General features: G+C 44.6%; 1 protein-coding gene across 1 annotated transcript in view; it reads right to left on the minus strand.

Annotated features, from left to right (window-relative positions):
• Positions 1 to 4132: 4132 nt before the first annotated feature.
• Positions 4133 to 21274, minus strand: part of PTPRN2 (protein tyrosine phosphatase, receptor type N2) — a 373439-nt gene continuing 356297 nt past the window's right edge. The window contains exons 17-18 of the mRNA XM_026053004.1: positions 11243 to 11316; positions 4133 to 6611 (exon numbers count right to left, since the gene is read on the minus strand). Coding sequence (XP_025908789.1) covers positions 6540 to 6611; positions 11243 to 11316 — 146 coding nt within the window. The 3' untranslated portion in view covers positions 4133 to 6539. The remainder of the gene's footprint in view (positions 6612 to 11242; positions 11317 to 21274) is intronic.

Genomic DNA, 21274 nt, shown 5'->3' on the forward strand with positions numbered 1-21274 from the left:
GATTTGTAGAAGTGACTCATGGCTCAAAAGCTGCCTAGAAGGCTTTGAAGGGATGAATGCGGCGCTAGCGGGGGTGATGCAGTTGATAGTATTTGGCTTTCCTGAAAGCTTTTGGCAAAAGCCGTGTCCTAGAAGGTGCTTGCAGAAGAGGAGCTGCAATGGGATACGGGGGATGTTCCCTGGTGGATTAATGACTGCTTAAAAGATAAGAAAGGGAGGTTGGGAAGAAGGGGTTATTTTTTGCAGTGGTGGTGATTCCCCTGTATAAACAACGTGAAAAAAGGAGGAGGTGAGAGTGAGATGAGGGAGTGTGGATGATACAAAGTGCCCAGGGTAGTGAAAACAAAAGTGGCTGTGAAGCGTCATGGCAAGATCCTGTGCTAACGCAGGTGAAGTCGCTGTTGATAAACGTGGAGCACTGCACATGCTGAAAGGCAGCCCCAGCACAAGGGCCCAGCGGTGATCCCTGCGTGAGCTCTTGCCCGGGACACAAGGAGTTTGGAGCCGCTCTGGGTGGACGGGGTCTGTGCTCAGCGCCCAGCAGTGGAGGGGGGAAGAACAATGCCAGAAATTGCAAAGAACAGAAATAAAGCTTAAAAGAGCCCATCGGTCTGTGGCAGTGCAGCAGCCTGGATGCTGTAGGGAGCCTGGGCACATGGACCTCAGAGCAAGTGCAGTGGAAACAGAAATAGAGAAGGTGGGAGGTAGCAAGGATGAGCAAAAGCGCAGAATGACCTCTGTGAGAAACCAGTCTTCAGAGTGGAATGGGGAAAAAATGAGCAGGAATAAGATAAGGATCAATAAAATCATGAATGCTTCAGAAAATCAGAAATGACTTCACTTCTTCTCACAAGTGCATGCACTGAAGTTGGGAGGGACTAGGCTTGCAGTACAAAAAGGAGATGCTCGTCCATCTAATGCATAGTTAAACTCTGGAGATGACTGTTTCTGGATGTGGAGAGAATAGCATGAATCCCCATACGCTAAAGCAGACATCCCAAATGGGTCAGATGATAAATTACACCCCCAAAACATCTGCTTCTCTCATGAGCAAAGATGTTTGTGGTGAGTTACTGCTGTGTAGAAGCCATCACAGAAGCTTCCCAAAGGTTGGCAGAACAAAACTCACCTCCAAGCTCCACTGAAAACGCTGGCCTAGGGCACTGCTGCCTCTTGAGCATCCTGGCCAGAGCTCCCACAGGAAAAACCCAATGCAGGAAAAACCCAATGCAGGGCAAGGTCTCCTGATGCACACCCCCAGCTTAACCTCATCTGTGTCTCTATGGAGGCTCTTCCACATCCAACCTCTTTCCTGCTCTGCTGATTTACCTGCATAGGGAGGGGAATACTTGGTGGAGAGACGGGAGAAAGGAATTTTGGGCCTAACTGCGGTGCAGTGGGAGGAATTGTCCAGGGATCGGGTTGTTTCAGGTGCACGATGTCAGCAGCCCTGCGCTTCCTGCGTGGTGCCCGTACTTGCTAGGCGAGCAGCACAGAAACACCCGACCCATCAGCCCTGACGTTTTGCAGGTTCCGAATATAACACCCCTCAGGAGAGGTTGGGGCAGAGAGAAAAGTTCCTGTTCTTTCGAGTGCAGCTCCCGGGAGCCAGGACCTGCTCTGCGCAGGAGCAAAGTCACCTAGGGCAAGGCTCCGCTCTTCCTGCCCTCCACGTGGTGCCACCAGAGCCTTCGGGAAGCTCCTGCAGATGAAAGATGCTTTAAATTGCACCACCAGGAAAATAACTCTAATGGAGCATCTATTTTGTTTCCAAGATGAAAGTCACCTTCTTAGGCGGAGAAAGGTGCAGATATAAAAACATGCAACTACATAAACAAGGTTAAGGAACATTAAGATGTGGTTCTTCTGAGGGGGAGGGATGAGCTGGCCCCAGGATGCATCCGCCTTTCTGTTTATTTGCCTTTTTTTCAGGTTGTTTTTGGGGAAGCAGCCAACTATTTTGAGCCTTCAAACACTGGTGAAGTTTCAGCATATGATACTGGGAACTGGCCATGGGAACTGCCACGCCGGGGCTGCCGGGCTGTGTGGAACCGTCCAGTCCTGCCTCACAACAGCCTGTTTCTTGGAAAGATATAAACCTCCATAGAAGGGACAGCGCTTACGGGAAAATCACTTCCTAGCCGCAGGGCAAAGACTGGCTGCTTTTATGCTGTGTTAGTGAACCGGAGACTTTATTCCCCTTAACCCTATTTAATGGAAGGGTATTTTCCCATTGCCCACTCAAACCCCTCCGTGAATCCACCTGGTCCTCATTACACGACGCTCTGCCCCACCACCCTGCCCTGCCCAGGAGCGCTTCCCTACCTTTAGCTTTCCCTAAAGGAGGCACCATCTATCCCCTTCGATCCCTTCCCTCGCAGATTCCTAACCTATGATCCATACTTTTTTGGCTTTTCCTGTTGGAAAGCAGCGTGTTGGACTGCCAGGCCCGCGAGCTGCCCCTTCACCCCACGAGCCCCCGGCAGCCCCCCAAACAAGAGCAAAGCACCAGCACTCACTGCTGCGTCCACACCACCACACGCCACGGCCAAGGCGACTTTATTCACAAATATGATTTTTACAGAGGTAGAACAAAATACTTTGTATAATTCTTTTTTTTTTTTAACCTATATACATATAAAGAATATAATAGAATGACACCAAAGAAAACGTTGTGAAGAAAACCATGTTATGCCATCAAATACAGTACAAAGAGCATGCAAGAACAGCTTCAAAGGAAATCTTGCTGGTGTAACTTTATCTTATTTCTAATGTGGTAAATGAAAAGTAGTAAAGAGTCATGCTCTAAGTGGACTGAGGATGCCACAGTTCGGCAACTGCGTTTTAATTCTTATTTTTTCTCCTCACAATAAACCAGGAGGCTGCTTTCTAGCTCTGCGGTAGGGAATGCTTTTGTAATGCCCAATGGAACCTCAACAGAGAAATACAATAATCAAATCTACAAAGTGTGCTCTTGTTTAAAAAGCAAAACCATAGAAACTGTACAGTTTAAAAAGTGAATTATCACAACTGCTTCTGGAGAGAGTTTTCAAAGCAAAGAATAAAATATGCAGAATAGAAATGAGGAGAGAGCTGTTGTTCTGTAACAAAGCTAATCAAATGCTTGTTTTCTATTCCAATAAACAGCATTTTAATTAATAAGTATTCTGGAAATTACAAAGTGGGCTGGGTCGTATTAATGTTCCACTTGATTAGTAAAGCATGAGCTCCTTACCGGTCCTATAGCTATCACTTCCCTGGGGATGGGTTGGTGCTGGTTCTCCATGCATGCTTGAGAGGAAGAAGGTTTATTCATTGGTGAACATTTAAAAAATATTAAAAAAAAAGTAATATTCAGTAGCATCTATTAAAAAAAAAGAAAAAATTAAAAAAAATCCTGCTTGCTTTGCTACCGAATGGAGATTTGTGTATAGGACTTTGGGCTCTGATTCATTCTGTGCCCTGGCCGGTGCCCAGGACTCCCCCGGATGGCAGCAGGCGATGCTGGACGTGGCAGCGGCACTGGGCGCCTCTGCAGCAACCCCCGCGTGGCCCTTGGGGCGCCCGGGGACCAATCCCAGGGATTAGGGCGCTCGGGACCTCACTCCTGCAAACTGCAACGCTGGATTCAATCGCTTCTATCAAACAGGGACACGAGGACGGTCAATACTGCCCACGGGCAGCTTTGGGTACTCCTCTGGCACCAGAACGTATTGCACTACCAATCCGTCCACTAAGGACCAAGCAGAATATAGAAAAGGAAGGACTGCGGTTCTCCTCCAATCCTGGTCTCCAGAAACACCCTTTCCTCAACCCAAATTCCTTTCCCCAGAGAATCCGGTATCATGTCCTAGACAGGAGCCCAGGGCAGCATGAACACCCCTTGCAAGGACTGCCAGGATTAGAGCAGCAGGGAAGAAGGAACCGCAGAAGGAATGGGTCCCGCGGGCCCTGCCAGGTCTGCAGCTCCGTGCGCGCGGGGCCGGCGCGTCCTCGCTCCGCCAGCAGCCCCGCGGGACCGTAATGCCCCCTCCCCTGCGCTCCGTACATCCACTGCTCAGCACAAGGACCGACAGCTCAGCCTCACACTCGGCTGCTTCTGGATTAACAGGGATCGCCCTGAAACTGCCAGTGTGAAATGCAAATATGTGCAAAAGAACAATTAAAAAATCCTCCCCAAGTGCAAGCGTCAGGCTCTCCAGCCACGTCTGCTGGGTGCTCCAGGGCGGGAGGCCAAACACACGTGAACAGGCCAAGATCTGTGCTAAAACCCCCTGCCCCTCAGGCAGCCGGTAGCGGCACAGAGACTTGCGCTGTGAAGCAGCCCCAGTTGCCAAGAGGAAGGCTTGGGACATGCTGGGATTGATTCCGTGGCCGGTTCCTTTGGATGCAGCTACCTGTATTGCTGCGGAAAGCTGCTGTACGTGGCAGACAGTAAATCTACTTCAAGCATGTGCTGGTGGGGCTCAGACGGATCGCATCTGCCCTGATCTGCAATTTTGCGTTAGCGAAGGTAATAAAAGAATCCTGTTAAACCTAAATTATCAAATGAAAAAGGCAATTTTCTCATTCATACTCCATTAGTTTTTTTAGTTATTGCTAGGAAAGCTCTAAAATGCTCAGGTCATAAAATAAACATGTGGCTTAATGTACAGTATGTGTACTTAAGAGGATGATGGCATCTGCAGTAACTGCTCGGTACTGCCATGGAAGGAGATGCACAGATTAAGCAATAGTGCATACCAAGTAAAGCACACAAAAATGTAGGGAGAAAAAGTAACAAGTCTTCTGATTACTATTATTTTTAATAACTCTTTAATTGCTAAAAAGAAAAAAAATCACCAATATCCACGCCTACACCACCAAACTGCAACATGGTTGACTTCAATAGGTGCTGCTCAGCTCTGTTCCAGCAAAACTCTGCAATATTGGCTTTTTAACATTTCACTGAATAGAAGTTTATAAAAGCTTCCCCCTCTCAAATTAAAATCAGTTATATGGTTTTCAATGCTGAAGTCAAATAATTAACCTGGCACGATTTCCAGCATAAAACATCATTAAGATTTTGGGGAAAAAAAAAAAAAAACACCCCAAACCCTTAAATCATAGAGATGTTGCTTAATATATGAAAAAGTGCTCACGTCCCCTTTTCAAGAAGAAAGGAGACATTTAATAGCTTAGATCTATTTCAAATCCACTTTTGAAAATAAAAGGATGAGCTTAGATCATGTAAGCACATTTGATAAGTTTTACCCGTAGGCCCCTCATCATTCGAGTCCTTTCTGTGAGAAGTTTCCGTTCCTCTGCAAGAGAAGATACCACAACTGAAACTGTGAAGTCACGTAAGCAAAACTGCATAACCAAACCACTTACAGACAGATTTTGGCATTACTTTGCAGCAGTAAGCATTAGGCTTTTCAGAACACAAGAATCTCTGTAACTGAACCCATGTGCTTCTTTATCCTTTAATATTTAGCTAAAATGTTATCATTCAGAACCAGGCAAGAACAGAGACTCTGCAGAGAGATGCAACAAGTGTCTGGATGGGACAAACTCCACGTGAATCGTAAAATGCAGATGGCAGATTTTTCCTTCAGCCAGGTATGTACAGAAATACACTTCCCGGTCCAAAAAGGATGGCACGGCAGTTTTCACAGAGGGAAATGCAAAAACGTAGAGAGGAGAGGTCCGTTCTCTTCCCCAGCAATCCCGTCAGATCAACAACCCGTCTCCGAAGCAGCTCTGGCCGTTTCCGTGGCCGCTTTGCTCATGTTTCTGTCATGCTGCCCCGTCCCTCCTCTCTGCCGGTGGCAGGTGCCGGGGAGGAGCTTTGTGCTCATTCCCCCGGGCTCCCCATCAACGTGACCAACTTGTTCTCCCCGGTTGCAACAACCACACAGGCCTATTTACCCACAGCTGAGATTTTCTTCCGCTCGTGGCACAAAGCTGAAAAGTAAACAACAGTTAGGAAAACATTTGCTCGCCGAGGCCCAGCGTGACGAGGTGCAGGGCTCTTGGGCCTCAGCGCCGGGCGCTGCTCGCCGAGCCCCTCGGCGTCGGGGCGGCTCTCGCCGGGCTCCCAACGGGAACGGCCGCCGTCCCTTGCCGGCCACCCCGCGCTCCGTCAGCCTTTGAGAAGTCACAACATATAAGAGAACACTGTTTTCTGAGACGATATTGACTGCACTAATTACCCACAATACGGTATTATTTGCTATTAGGAATATGAACGTGTGCTTTGCAAGTGTGACATTCAGGGCTTGGAGGATGTGAAAGGAACTGGATGGACGGTTCTGCCGCTTAATCCGAGGCTTCAATGTACTTTGCAAAATTTATTTACCCCCCCCCCCAGCAGAATACACATTTTAACTGTTGAACTTTTTACCAGCTAAAGAAGTTTGTAAGGACCCTATCACTATGTGGTTACAACAGAAGATACAGAGTTAAGGTCAGGTCACGTTTTCCAAGAACATTCACAGGGAGTGAGGATAAGGAAACGAGGGCTGGATCCTCGGGGAGCCTTTAGGAGCCTGTGCCGGTCACTGTGGAAGTGCCTTGAGTATTGCATTCACCTCCTCTGCCACTGCTGTCAGGGCGAACTCAAACTGCTCCTGCGGAGAGAACAAACACAGCCTGGCTGACACAGCCCCGCACGGGCACAGAGCCGGGCGCACGGCTCTGCGCCGGGGCATCCGCAAGACAGGGAGAGAAACACGAGTGTGCAGGACGGGCGGCTCACATCGACAGAAAGCTGCAAAGTATTTGGGGACTTCCCATGTCATATACCATGTTTGACAGTGTCCTCAAGACAGAGCCATTTTAATGGAGAAATGTTGGCAGCAGAGATGAAGCTATTGGGACGCATGACATATTGCAACTGCTTGGTCAGAAAGGCTTGGGCGTAGCTGATCTCCAGCCATTTCCTTCTAACACACCAAGGGAAACATATCAGCATAACTGAGATATGAAACAGGTGAGATGATACTGCAAAGGAGAGCCCTTGGCTTCTCTCAGGAGTATTTCTAGCTAAAATCAGCTGGAATAAATATTTCCTCACATTACACCTATTACACAAAACAATAACTGCTCTTTGCTTTACCTGCTCTTTTTTCTTTCTTTCAGCTGCCGTTTTAACTGCCTTTTTAACACATTTCTGTGCTGGGTCAGCAGAGGTGCGAAGAACACAGCCATAAGTCCTCACCTCACCTAAGCACAACCCTAACAAGTTCCTGAGCTGTCTAGCCTAACTTTAAGGAGTTTTACTTGGTCAAGGCTAACACATAATGTTTTTCAGTTTGCTTCCTTTCAGATTAAAAAAAACAAAACCCCCCAAACCACACAAGTTTAGTCATATGATGCGCACGAGTCAAGGGCTGTGCAGAGGTGTCTGGATTTTTAACAAGCATTCTAGTGGTTTAAGCCACCAGTGGTCAAGAGCTGTGGAAGAGCTCACTTTGAGAGAAGATACCTGAGATGTACCCTGAAAGATGTACCCTGAGATCACCAAAGGGACCTTATTTGTGCCTAAACGCTGGGAGATCGGTGGTCCAGGAGGTATCTTCAGCTCCCCAGGTCACCCCAGCAGCATGGGTAGTGGAGGTACTGATGAAGGAACAGCATGTGGGCAGACTCAGTCATCTCCTAAAGGTGACTACTGCTCTGGTAGTGGTGATTTATGTTTCATTTTTCTTTTTCAGTTCTTGTCTTCATTTTCAGTACTTCCCTTTAACATGGAAATGTGAAGGAAGGATGAAAGAGCAAAGGTGTGCAAGCCACAGTGCAGAAAGACGGCCCACTTGTAACTCCTGCAGTTCAGCGTCAGCCTTCTCTGTCTTGTCCTATCCAGCTGCACAGCCATCTCCTACGTGGAGATGCCACAGAGAGAAGCAATGAAGGGCAGAGCTGCTGGCCACGAAGAGAAGAAAAACTTCTCAGAGACACCCTATGTCCAAGAATTTTGCTACCTGCTTGGTGCTGTCAAAGTGGCATCCTTGCTCATTTGCTGGATGGCATCCGGTAACTTCTAATCAGGCATCAATTCGCCCTGGAGAGTAAGGACTCGCCCTCATTAGGCACTGAAAATGGTGTATGGGTCTGCCTCTCCCTCCCTGCCTTCCCCAAGGTCCCAGCCATTGAAGGGGAGTCTGGAAATGCTGGTGACCACCCCGGAGCAGCAGCTGTGTGTCCCGATGGAGCACATGGAGAGCAGCTGAGGAGAGATGCGGCGGCGAAGACGTTCACTTGGACGCACGGTAGCAGGACATAATCAGGAGCCTGTACCAGCTGAAAACGCCTCAGGGCGCAGGGACAACGCGAGGGGCTCTTGGCTCTGAGGAGAAGAGACGGTGGGAAGGACGGGCGGCCGCCTGGCACAATCAGAGCCCGCTGATGGAAGGACCTTGGATTGAGCAGCATGAAGCCTAATGTGCAGATACAGACTTTGGAGACAAGTTCAGCAGAGACTGCCAGCTTGCATGGGCCGTGACTCTTACTGCTGAGGTGAAGCACTCAGCATAATCTCGGCTGTCAGAGCTCGGAGCTGGCTGTGAAGTGCTGCGGTGAAAGGGAGAGCAGAGCAGACGCGTTGGATTTGCAAGGACTCCGTCTTGCTGGGACTGGGCTGACCCCTCTCCCCTCCTTCCCTCGGGATAATGTGCAAAGGAGAAATGCAAATAGCTGAGCTCTTCTTGCTGCGTGTTTCCACCCTTCACAGCAAAGCCCTAACACACCTCCCTCATCTTTATGCCAAAATATCAGCAGTTGGTGAAATTAATTTCAACTGATTTTAATAATTCTTACAAGAGGTTGATATTTTGTGCGGCAATACTACCATTTATATGTGCAAGTTACACATGCAAAGCTAACTAGAGATGAACTTAAATATCTCAGTTTGCCTAAGAAGTAGAGGTGGACGGGCAATTTGTGGTGTCAGTCCACCTAAAACACGGAGGCAATATATTTAGAAAAAATATATAGAAAATACAGAAGACATATAGAAAAAGTAGTAAGCTATGCTTTCCAGACAGACTCAAAAAAAATTGCTATGAAAACCAAACTGAGCGTATCCATCATATATAACAGAATGAAGATTATATGAAGAAAGATGCAGGAAGAGAGAGAGAAAAAAAAGGAAATATATTTTTTCTCAGAGAATATTCCTCCCCTTTACTACTTTTTCCTTTCATATGTGGCATATCAATTCTGTTTTATGATTTCCCTGCAAAAAACCTGCAAACCCATAAAATCCTCTATTATGCTTCTCAGAAATGCAGTATGTCGTTATGATAATTTCATTACCATTTATTATATACAGTGCTCTTCAATTAAAGATCCCTAACAGAAGACAAAATATTGCAAGCAAATCTTCCCCACGCTTCTTGCAAATGTGGAGCGCTGCCTGCTGGAAACACAATAACATTGCTAAAATAAGCTGGTGTTTATTTTGCCCAGGGATATTCTGTAATTGGCATTTCTAACCTGACTTTTAATCCATTGTTTTAAATTACTCCAAGAGTCTAATATTCCTCATTTGTATTCAGCTGGGAAAGCACAGGGATTTGTTTAAATCCGTCAGAAAAAAATCTCCAGGGATAGTGCATTGCTAGCATGTAACCAGATATTTATAATTTGCAAGACATTAGCTTCAATAAGTGATTCGGGTGGTTTTGAGAAAACGACAATGATGGAAGAAGGAGCAAGACGACAGATAAGCAGCAGCTTAAGAAAATTTCTCACTGTGGGTGAAAACACTGGATACATTCTCTTCTCGGAGTGCTTCAAGATAAATGTTTGGAGGGGAGAAACACAATGTCTTGAGTGAGATTTTCATGAGACTCGGTAGCTATGTCAGAGCTCACTTAGAGAAATTGTTTGCATAACCTTATTCTTTGGTTCTCGTGCTATGTTTTTTCTTTTGTTGGAAGAAGAAATTTTAATTTCTCTAAACAGAGCTGCACTGGAATCAGAGCTCTCTATTTCTACAGAGGTACCATGTAAATTGGATGCATTTACAACATTATTCAGGACTTGCATCTCCCCACAGAGTAAATACATGTAATACTGTATATTGCGGGCTCTAAATATTATTCTCCCAGTCTGAATAAACAAAGCAGAAGAAAGTTTTGTTCAATTTAGTGTCTTACAAGGACTTTCTAGCTTTAACTGGCTCATCATTTTTCATACACTTACTTACCTAGTAAATAGTAATTAACCCCCCCTCCAGCTGTTCTGCAGCACCACTTCTAGCATCAATGGGAAGATAAAATGATTAAGAAGAGATTCAAGGGAGGGCATGAGCCCAGTGACTACTGCAGAACACATTTGTTTCAACCCTGCCCCTCAGCAATTTCAGCTTCCTAAATGCTGTAGACATCACTGCTGGTTCCTGCCTGCCCCAGACCGAGTGCAGTCCCACTGCGTCCTCCTCCATTTGGGGCAGGATCTTACAGTGTCACAAGCAGTCATTTGGTGTCCAGGAATGGGGTTCTCTAATGTTGTATTTGCAGCTCTTAACCTGCAGCAAATACCCCCAAGTACCAACCATACATGGCTGAAAACAAGAGAGATTAATAAAGAGATTAATTTCTAATTTAAAGCACCACAATCACTCTCTCAGCTATCTTTAAAAGTTAAACATTTTCAAAAACACCCAAACTGTTATAGCTGACAATAATTATAGGATATGATATTCACCTTACCAAAGGTACAAATGTAGTCACTGTGCTACATCCTTCAAGGACATGGCTTTAGGCTACTCCCTTCAAAGTTACTGTACATGATCTCATCCTAAACTATTTCCTTTAAGTAAAAAACTTTTTTTCAAAAAAAAAAATGCAGCAGTTAATATTCTCTTTAATGAGCTGAAGCCTTTTAAAAAATATTATGTGCACAGTAAACCACAGATACTCTGAGAAAATAATCCATATTTTGAGGATTAAAGCAAGAACATTCTTTTAAGCACACATTTTCTTTAGAAGACTATAGATTGTTGTCTTCACTGCCCTTCATATATGATAATCAAGATAGATGTTGGAAATAGTACAAGAAAGAGCAGTAAACACCAAAGAAAGTAGCTGAGATAAATCTTCAGCATAAATAAACCTCAGTTGGTAGGGAGCCAAACAGGGTAATCAGCAAGCAACCTGCATTAAATTAGGTCATACCCTCTCTCTTCTGTCATGAAAACAACTACTGTGAAAGACCTTTAATGTATTTAAAATCCCAGTGGATTTATTGACAGTACCTTTGTCTGGACCATGCCTGGTCTCTGGTCCCTCAAGTGCTCCAGGGTAGCAGCAATATCAATCTCTTTAGCACCTGCAACAAACCACAAATTGGGCTGAGTTCAGAGCACAAGATAATCCATGCTGCATCTGTCAATCTCTTGCTATCGGGTTCCCTTTGGGCTACCAGTCCAATTGAAAATTATTACATCCATCTCTCAGCAGACTTGGCAGGCAGCTGCGATTTTTGTGTTCATATAGGAAGAAAAAAAAAAAAGAGGTTGGGGCAGCTTTTATTAACATTAATTCAAGGAAAGCCAGAGAAAAGCAAATTCTTAAAAATGCCCCTGCACTTAGAGCAGAATATATTTGCTGCAGTGGAGAAGTCCTGTTTGGCTGTGCCACCAAGCACCCCTTTGTCACCACTATGCATATACACTGATTTAAGGGCCAGACCCCAGAAAAATTCATGTTGCTGAAAGAGCATCCAGGTGAATTTCTGTCCCCTGCAGAAATTCTGCTGAATTGCTGAATTCCCCTGCAGAAATAAACCTGCCTGTGGCTTCCTAGTTCAGGACTTGCCAGAGCATTTTGCTGTGTGATCCCTGTTCGAGCTGGCAAATCTGTGGGATTTACTTTAGACTGTGTGCTGGATGCACGGACACAGCTTATCCTCCCCACTTTCCTTAAGTACCTACCCCACCATAACATTATTTGAGGGGACTGACAGGAAATCAGGATTCTAGTCCCTCACGTGAATCCCTGCACAATTCCCAAGGGTGGAAGTGCAGCTGGAAGTCCTCAAAGCTGAAGGCTTCCTCTGAAGCTGAGGAAGACCCGCAGCTCAGGTCTCCCCTTCCTGCATGGACACTTCAGAACTGAAGACACTTTCAGAAATGAAGATCTGAATAAGATTCAAGACAGCGATGTCGAGGGCCTGGGCTAGAGGCAGGGGACAGCAGTGACCCCCTCAGCCAGCGGCCCCCTCATGTGCCATGGGGGCCTCCCCGTGGCCCAAGATGTGCCCGTCCATCCCGGGATGCTCTTTAGTCGAAGCTACTCCAGCCTCAGTAGGATACAGTAACATCTCAGATGCTGCAAAAAGGTTCCTGAAAAGACCCCAAAACCAGGCACCTGTGTCTACTGTTGGAAGAGTTAACCCCTTCACTTCTGTGACGCAAGTTACAGGCATTTACTAGTGAAGTGACACTTGCTTTTGTGTCCTGCTTAGTGGAATGAGAGGTCTATGAATATGAGCAACACCTTGGTATGAAGTCTTGATTTAGCCAAACATCAAAGCAGGTGCTTGTGCTGGCACATATGAGCAGCCCTAGTGGGCCAGTCTGCTCAACTGTAACCTTCTTCTGGAGAATTTCCCCACTTGAAGTCACTGAAATATCAGATTTTATTGGTCAGGTCCCCAACACACGGGGTGTGATCGGCACGTCAACCTAGATGCCCTTCTACTGTCTTCAACTGTAGGTAAATAAGAAGGAAACAAAAGCAAAATTACGATTTTGCCCAAAGCATCTATCTTGCTGCAAGGTCAGAGAGCACCATCCCAGGCTGTCCGCAGCGGCCGCAGCACCACAAAGCACAGATTTGTTGGCAGAAGGAGGAATTTAAGGAAGCCAAATCAGTGTGTCCTTTCTGAGCATGAGTTTTACTTATTCTCTCTGCAGCTGTGTAGCTGGTGCACAGAAAGGCGAGGCTGCTTTGCTACCCATTTTTAACATTTCTGAATGCTTCTGACACGATGGTGACAGCAACTACCTATGTGCCTAGAAAGGCTGATCAGCAAAAACGAGTGCTGCAAAGACGGGCAGCTGCTTTGAAGGAAAGATCTCTAGGGACAAGAAAATTCAGAGGAAACAGGATGAAATCCATGGCACAGGAGAAACGCAGCATGACTTGTTTTCTCTCTGCATGAGGAAACTCTTCCTCTCCTGCATCCACTGCCTTTATTACCTCGCTGTTCCTAAAACAAATGCGTTTAAATATATATATTGCTAGTCCACTATTAAAACTCCTTTTGCAAGGAGGGTTTTTTCTACTCGCATTCCTGCTGATTTGCTGTTCCATCTCGTAAATCCAGGGGTCTGCCACTGCTGTGTGTGACAGTGTACAGAGAGTGACAGGGACAGGCAATGGAGGAACCTTTGAAGGACAGCCAGCACCCAGCTGCATTCACAGGTGACCAGAGCTCAGTGCCTGACTGAAACGTGAACTTTCATCTCTCTCATTTAACTGTTTTGTTGGAATATGACAAAAATTCAGCATCTTCAGCCCGCTGAGGTGTTCTCCTTATATAGCATATTAAGAGGGTTTAACAGCAGCATGCATATATAGGGATATAATAGAAAGGCATAACAAGGTATTTTCATTCTACAGTGTCCCAAGGCACTTTATTTGTGCCTTTGAGCTATTTCAGGTGAAAAAGAGCGCAGTGTTTGTTGAGTGACACCAGGAGAGGCAGAAATTGCATCTAAGGACACTGGGCTCAAGTCAAGCTCTTACCTATACGGCCACTGAGTGCTCTACACTGCTACGGTGTTTTAAAGATTGATTAGTTGGAAAGCTCAAATACAAACTAAATTTCACAAAATAGTTTGGAGGAAGAGCTGAAGGAACTTGACTCACTGATTCCAAGGATATCTTGTATTGGAAGTGTTTTGCTCAGACAACTGAACTATCATGGCCCAAAATAATCACTAGAGATGTCAATTTACAGACATGCAATAAATAACCTTGAGGAAGTGATAAAAATACCTGGCTTGGAGGCACTGAAGAAAACCGGAAAACACCACACAACATGTCAGAAAAGCAAGATTTTCTGTCTTTTCTTCCCCTGTTTAACAATGTTTCTTGTTTCAGGAAACAAAAGGAAAGAAAGAAGCATCTAAAGAATAACGAAAATTTCGGCTCCGACTCTGTTCTATCCTACAGAGAATAAATTGCTGTCTGTTCATCCCAGGTCCATACCAAATTTCATTGCTGGTTTTAAAGGAAGGTGAGCAGGTGACGCAGGGTGATGCGGAGCTGCTCTGGTACCAGCAGCAAGGCGAGGTGGCCATGCCAGGCTGCTCCCCTCCGGCAGGACACGCGTTCGCAGTGAATCCCAGCGAGCTGGATTGTCCCCTGAGCTGTTTGAGTAAATATGACCCCCAAATACTTCCACATCAGGGTTTTGACTTAACTACCTACCACAGTTAACTGCCGTGTTTCTAAGGGCTCAAAGTTTCTACAGCGAAAGCCCCTCAATCCATCTCAGAAACGGAATAAACTGAGAGAAAAGATAGATGCAAGCGGAATTATATTTTGCCCCCCAGGAACGACAACGCTGCTCAAGTTTAGGGTCGCATCTTTCCAGCCCTCTCTCCCCCTGCAGGCACCGGTGCAGGAAACCAGAGCTCCTGATTAACGGCTCTCAAGGGGTTAAAGATTTGGCCACAGCGAGTCACACAAGCGCTGTACCCCCCACATTATAAAAACATGGGTAAAAAATACTTCCCTTTTGCTCTCGCAATAAATAACAAGGCAGCCCAATCCTGCTGCAGCAGCAGCTTGCAGGATTTAAGGTCGCGGGGTGATGTGTTCTCAGGCAGCAGCTGGGAAGCAACGATGACAATGTGAGCAGCCGGTGCAACCAAAAACTTGCTGTGTTTCCATTGTAACAACAATCAGCAGTTGCCACATAAATGTTTGAAAACTTGGCCTTAATTAAAGCAACTTACGATATTTCATTTTTATGCAATAGGTTTGAGCGGGCTTACACTCAAAGCAAAGTCAAAAATCCTGTTTTATTCATTACTGATGAAAAGTGCATGGTAGATTCTGTGGGACTGACAGAATTTTATATTAAAGCACTATATTAAAAGGAATATTTTAGGTTCTAGATGCTCTGAATTTTCTGTGTATTTATAAAAATAAAATGATCCTTAAATACTTCATCAAAGCAGTTATTTGTGGGGAGTTTCTTTTTAAACAACCCCAACTGAATGTTGGACGAATGTTTCACAAAAATAGCATATTAAAATGGATTTTTCTTGCTGGAAACAACTTCCAGATCTATCAGTATATATCCTTGAAAAGACAGATTATAATTCTGCAGAAAAACTATAAATTCTTTGCTCTGAGCACTAAATGACAACGTAGCCATTCGGGGACTATGTTTAGGTACATTTGAATTATCTTCCAGACTGAAACACTTGCTAAAATCATTAAATTCACCCTATGCTTCACACCATCATTTATACAATGTGCATTTTTTTTTTCTTTCCCAACAGGCTGTTATGAAGGTGAATGCATTAATGGTCATAAGGTACTTGGAGAGCAGAGAGGTAAGGACCGAGATGGATCCTCTCTATCTTTTTTCAAGAGCCTCTGCACCTTTCGCATCCCTCCTTCTGTTCCCCTTGATGATAAAAGTGATCACAGAGCTGAATATATGATGTAGGAGTCATGTGGAGAGGCTGTAAATGGAGGATTATTAGGACTTTTACCATTTCTCCTTGAGGAGATGATGATGATCTGTGTGGGAATAAGCATCCGGCCCAACAGCAAGAAAAAGAGAGGAATAAGAAGGGAATATAGAAATGACCTGTCAAGTGCCTTTTTTCTTCTACCAGTTCAGCTTCATTTTAGGCAGATATTCCCTGTTGAATGCATCTTTTTGTATCTATTTTATTTTATAGATTGTGAATTAGGCCTTGAAGGGCAAAGAGACTTCTTAGGTCCAATTAAAACCTGGCTTGTTAAAACCTCCACGGAAGGGTCCCTAATACAGCTCTTCCCGCCGATGTCGCTGGAAGCTGCAAGGGATCCCATTAGTATTTGCAGGAGGCTGCCGATCAGCTGCCTTTTAGCCTTCGAGTTGAGCTCTTTGCAGGCTGTTGGGGGTGCCATGGAAAAATCACATCTGCCTATATATTAATATATATGGAATATATACTATGAAATAGCAAAAGCGCATGGGACGAAGTGAAGGGCCAAAGCACAGGGCGAGCAAGGCCACGACGCCGTCTCGTCACAGCGTGTGTGCGCTCAGGAAGGATCCAAGTGTTCTGCATGTTTTGGCTGCATGACTCGCACTTGAAACAGGAGTGATGCTGCTGGTCAAACCCCCCTCACGAGCTCAGACGTTTGATACAGCCTCCGTGCTCTGTGAGAAATGGGGTTTCTGGGGCCTCACAGTTTTGCCTCCAGACGGCTTGGCTGCACTCAGCATTGCCTTGCTGGGGCGCAGGCAGGGAACTGAGGACAGCGGGGAGAGGGGAGGACAGAGGCTCCACATGGAGCCTCCTGTGCCAGAGGTCTAACCTGCCCAAAGGGGAAGGCCAAACTGGTGATTATGGGATATACAGGGTCAGGAAGCAGCCTCTCTGCGTGGCCAGCAGGCCAGGTGAGTCCATGACCTGCCACAGCTCTCCTCTTGCCAAGCTGGCTACACATAAGCACGGATTTGCCATAGATTTGCAATGCCCCTGCAGACCCAAACGCCTCCAGCTTCTCTGCGACAGCTTTGCAAGGACTGCTCCCGTCGCAGCCTCCGCGTTGCCCCATCAAGCACTTAATGTTCCAGGGAAACATTTAATCACGTCTTATGAGGGGCAAACTCAATCTGATTAAAGAATAAAGGGTCATAACTAGGGGGAATGTAACACCACTTCTTCACTGACCATTAGTTTTAATGACATAGCAGTAATACTTACTAACTAGCTCGGTCTCAACGGCCCAGCCTCATCTTATCCACTCCAGCCATCCTTGAAGCTGGGAGCTGAGTTACTCATCTAGCCTCCCAACAGCCGATGGAGAGAGGAAACTCCGCAAGGCAATTTTGTCATCGTGAGAACTACCCTCCAGAGGCACTTAACACTCTCCAGCGACCACTGAGGAGCTCTAGACAACTAGATTAGGCTTGAGACTTCATGCTGGATGCTTTATATTGCTGAAGTTAGCTGAAGCAACCAGAGATGAGTTTTCGTGCCGCAGCACTGGTCCAAAGAAGATAAGACCATTTTGTGATTTGTTCCATGGATGCTGTAATGTGCTAAAGAGGGGGTTGAGATCTACCTTTCATGTCTGTTGCTTTCCCCTTCTTCCAGCATGTCCTAGTAGGGGGATCTGGATGGAAACAGGTGGCAAAACACCACGGAACCACAGCAAGAAGACGCATGAGCCACAGTCTAAGTGCATATAGTCTAAGAAGGCCACGGAGATGGTGAAAATGCTTAATAAGAGGGACTGCTGGTTGGGCAGGGCTCTGCTGGAAGGAAACACGGCATTTCTGTGCTTCAACATTTCTTGTCCGAGAGCCCATTAACTAAAAGCACTTGTGACTATCAGAGTTAAGGAGAAACACCCGCTAGGAACTGTAAAAATAAAAGCAATTTTCATTTGCACTTAACCTGGTATCTACTGCTGTTGCTGCTAAAGTTCTGCCATTGGCCAGAAGGGTCGTTTGATGTTTTCCAAGGAAAGAGAAAAGTGCCAACAAAAAGTTGGGGGACACACTTTCCAAGATAACAAAGAAGACAAGTACATTCACACTGGCCTTTTCATTTAAAAGGCTGATTCCTTCTCTCAAATGAACAATGTCCATGTGCATCCCTGGATGTGGTTAGGGACAGACACTGCAATGTGCATCTGAATCTGCAAACACTGGATGGCTGTAACCTTGGTGAAAATATATCAGTGCTTCTGTACACCTAAAAATAACCAAAATTAACATTTCAATACCTTTACTAAAAAAGACAAAAAAGGAAGTATGCAAATAGAAAATGGAGAAAGGAATAATTAAAGAAGTATTGAATTGTGACATTCATACACTCACAGTATACATTAATATGCTATGTTATGCATTAATACTTGAAATTTTCACTTACATATTGCATGCATGTATAAACCTAAGATTTTATCACTATGCAATTCAAAGAAAGTTGATACTAAAGACTCAGGATGGAGGAACTGCCTTATTTTTTTAACAACTAAGACAGACAAAACCTGCTCCCGGCTGTTGAATCAGTTCTTCAGCTAACACCCTTTGTCAATGCAGAAGGAAATGGCAACTGGAGAGACACATTTCGTGTCAATTCTACAGTCTCTCCACCAGCAAACTGGAAGCCCACGGGGCCACACAGGAAGCGCCTGCTGTAACTGAGGTAAATGTGACTGTAACTGAGGTAAATGGATGCTAACGTGAGGCCCTACCCACATTTCCACTGCGCCTGAGGATACTTCAATCATATCAAAATTGTCTCTTCTGCAGGTAGATTTTCACCAGCCTCCCCAAGACTTAGAAGTGCACAGGTTTTCATAGGGATATGCCTGAATTATTACAGTTAAGAAAGAGAAGATGATGAGGTATTTCAGATAGGACAAAATATCCCATATTTACCGAAGGCCATTTTAGAAAACACTATTTACAACACACCTAAACTTAACTGATACAGACACAGCTCTGAATGCTCCGTGCCTGTGTCGTTACTGCTCATAGACATTCCTTAATAGGAGCTCCTGCATAGCACAGGTCTGCTGATTTCAAAATCACACTTCTGAAAATGCTCCTCATCCCGCCTTAAAAAATCTTAAGAGTCCCCACTGGAAAATGTGAATTTACGTTACGGGAGGTACAGAAACAGCTCGCTCACATGAATCTATTAAATTGTAAGAACTGCATTTCATGTTACTCTGATTTTACGTTGCAAGTAGGCAGTACTGATTTCACAAGACAGTACAAGGTTTGAGCTGAATAGAAGACACAAATATTACAGATTCATTCCTTAAGAGAGTTTATCTATAAAAGTGACAGAGCTGGCTCAGCTGTAGCAGTTGTGAAATAATTACACTTTACTTTGCTAGTATATGTTGTATCCTTAACAGCCAGAAGACTACCATCTGGTCAATTAAACTCTTCAAATCCTTCCGTGGACTGCAGCATAAGATTAACTACAAAAAGATAGTAGTTCTTCACTCTGTATATAAACCTCCTTTTCCAAACATTTGCTCAGCTGCTTCTTGAACCGATAGTGCACTATTTCTGTGACCAGCTTTTCCTCTTTTCCATATTCCAACCTACCCATTGTGCGAAAAAATGCTGCCCAAATTCCTTATCTGCTTGTCTCCTCCTGAGTTTCAGTCAATGACCTCTTGTTTTCAAATTAGTCACTATCTCAAGCTGCTTATTGACATCAATACATTCCTTTCAGGGTCCTCTAACACTCTATGGGGACCCCCCTTCGTGCTCCTTTTCCCAAGGAATAGTCCATGTCTGATCAGTCTTTCTTCACAATTCACTTGCCCCAAACCCCGAATAATTAGGTTTGCTTTCTACCATACTTTCTTAGTCCCAATTTTCTAATAAAACCCCCGGAACTGAAAAAAGTAACAATCTATGGCTCTTTTAGAGTAATCTCTCCCCGTTTACACAGTATACTGTTTTAAAAGGAAAAAAAAAAAAACATCAAAATCTTGTTTGCTTTTTGTTTGAAACCTATACAGGCCATAAGGGTCTAAAAAAAATTGAAAAATAAAGTCCACATAAAATATACTAGGAAATACCAACCATCACCATGTTTTCAGTGGTCACTAACTCATTTTACCTTAGATGCTTGTCAAATCCACTAAGAGTTTTTATTGATGTTCCTTTTATGAACTGCTAATTGACGACTCTACAGGGTCAATAGTGTCATGGAGCTCTAAAGCTCTAAGCATCAAAATGTGTTTTGCAAAGGCAGCCACTGAATATTGTTTTAAACAGCTTGTTCTAAATAGTGAGGGCTCCCTGATCATCACAGGCCCCACCGTATAGAACTGTCCTATACATTCACTCTGCACTTGAGTGCGTAGCTGGGGGCCCAGCTCTCGCTGTGATTAATTATCTTCTGGGAAAGCCTGCAAGAACGAGCACTATTTGCCTAATTGTGTTGCCAGGGTAACTCATTACATAAAAGTTACAATACATAAATGCAGCTCATTTGAAGAACTGGCGTCGCAACATATGATATGTTTACATGGACACAAAGAACTTTTCTTTCAGAAACTGAAACGGGAATGTTTTGGGAATTACATGGTGAACGTTGCTGCTGAGATGTGAGGCCATCTTGTGGAGGGCATAACAGTGCAAAAACAAAAAAAAATCTGAATTTTGGGCTTCACTGGCCTGTTTCCCAGAGAAAATATTCTACATCAATCAAACACAAATTGGTAGGATTAGCACTGCAAGACATTCAAACTTAGAAAATGAAAAGAATCACATTTTAAATTTAGGATTTTTTCCATTATACATTTTCCTCAATAATTCTACCTACTTCTATTGCTACTTAACTCTTAATTTGATTTTCTTTTTAAAATAATCTCTCTCTTACTCTATATATTCTTTCATATGTAGTACCTTAGATTTTATTTTCAATGGATAAATGGGACCCTGGGCTCCAATAATATTCCCTTCTTTACTCAAAAGTGTGTCAGAAATAACTAATGTCCAGGAAGTTGCTCCAGGCTTACGTGGTAAAACTGAAAAAGAGAATTTTCTCAGTATCTGAGTTAGGACTTTAGAAATAGCAGATTGAATCCATTTTAACTCCAATATGGGCAAGCATTTGCTTTCATAAAATCCTTTCAGAGTGGAGCTCACCCTACAACTTCATTATGATTGCTCAGTCCACAGAGCACATAAGCAAAACCTCAGCAAGGGGTTCAGATTAGCCCAAATCATTTGATCGTGATGAGTCAGAAGGCGAATTAAGGGATCTTTTGTTTTGCCTTAAAATGTCACGCCACAGAGTGCATCTGTTCAGGAGCTGACTCACCAGAGCCGCGCACAATAGCGTGGTGGGGACAAGCAAAGGGACCCGCGGAGGGACCTCCTCGGCCAGCCCGGGCCACCGCACGCTACTCATCCATTATAATCACCCTTTTGAACCTGGGAGAAGAAACCCCTGGTTCGCCTTTGCTAAATCAAATCTGCTATTTTTTTTTCCTGGGTTTTGCAGTTCTGAAATCAATACTTTACAAGCAGTTTGGGATTCGTGTTTGCCTTTGGTTTGTCTCAT

Source organism: Nothoprocta perdicaria, unplaced genomic scaffold (genome assembly GCF_003342845.1).
Source record: "Nothoprocta perdicaria isolate Ctin4 unplaced genomic scaffold, notPer1 scaffold_95, whole genome shotgun sequence".
Lineage (NCBI taxonomy): Eukaryota > Metazoa > Chordata > Aves > Tinamiformes > Tinamidae > Nothoprocta > Nothoprocta perdicaria.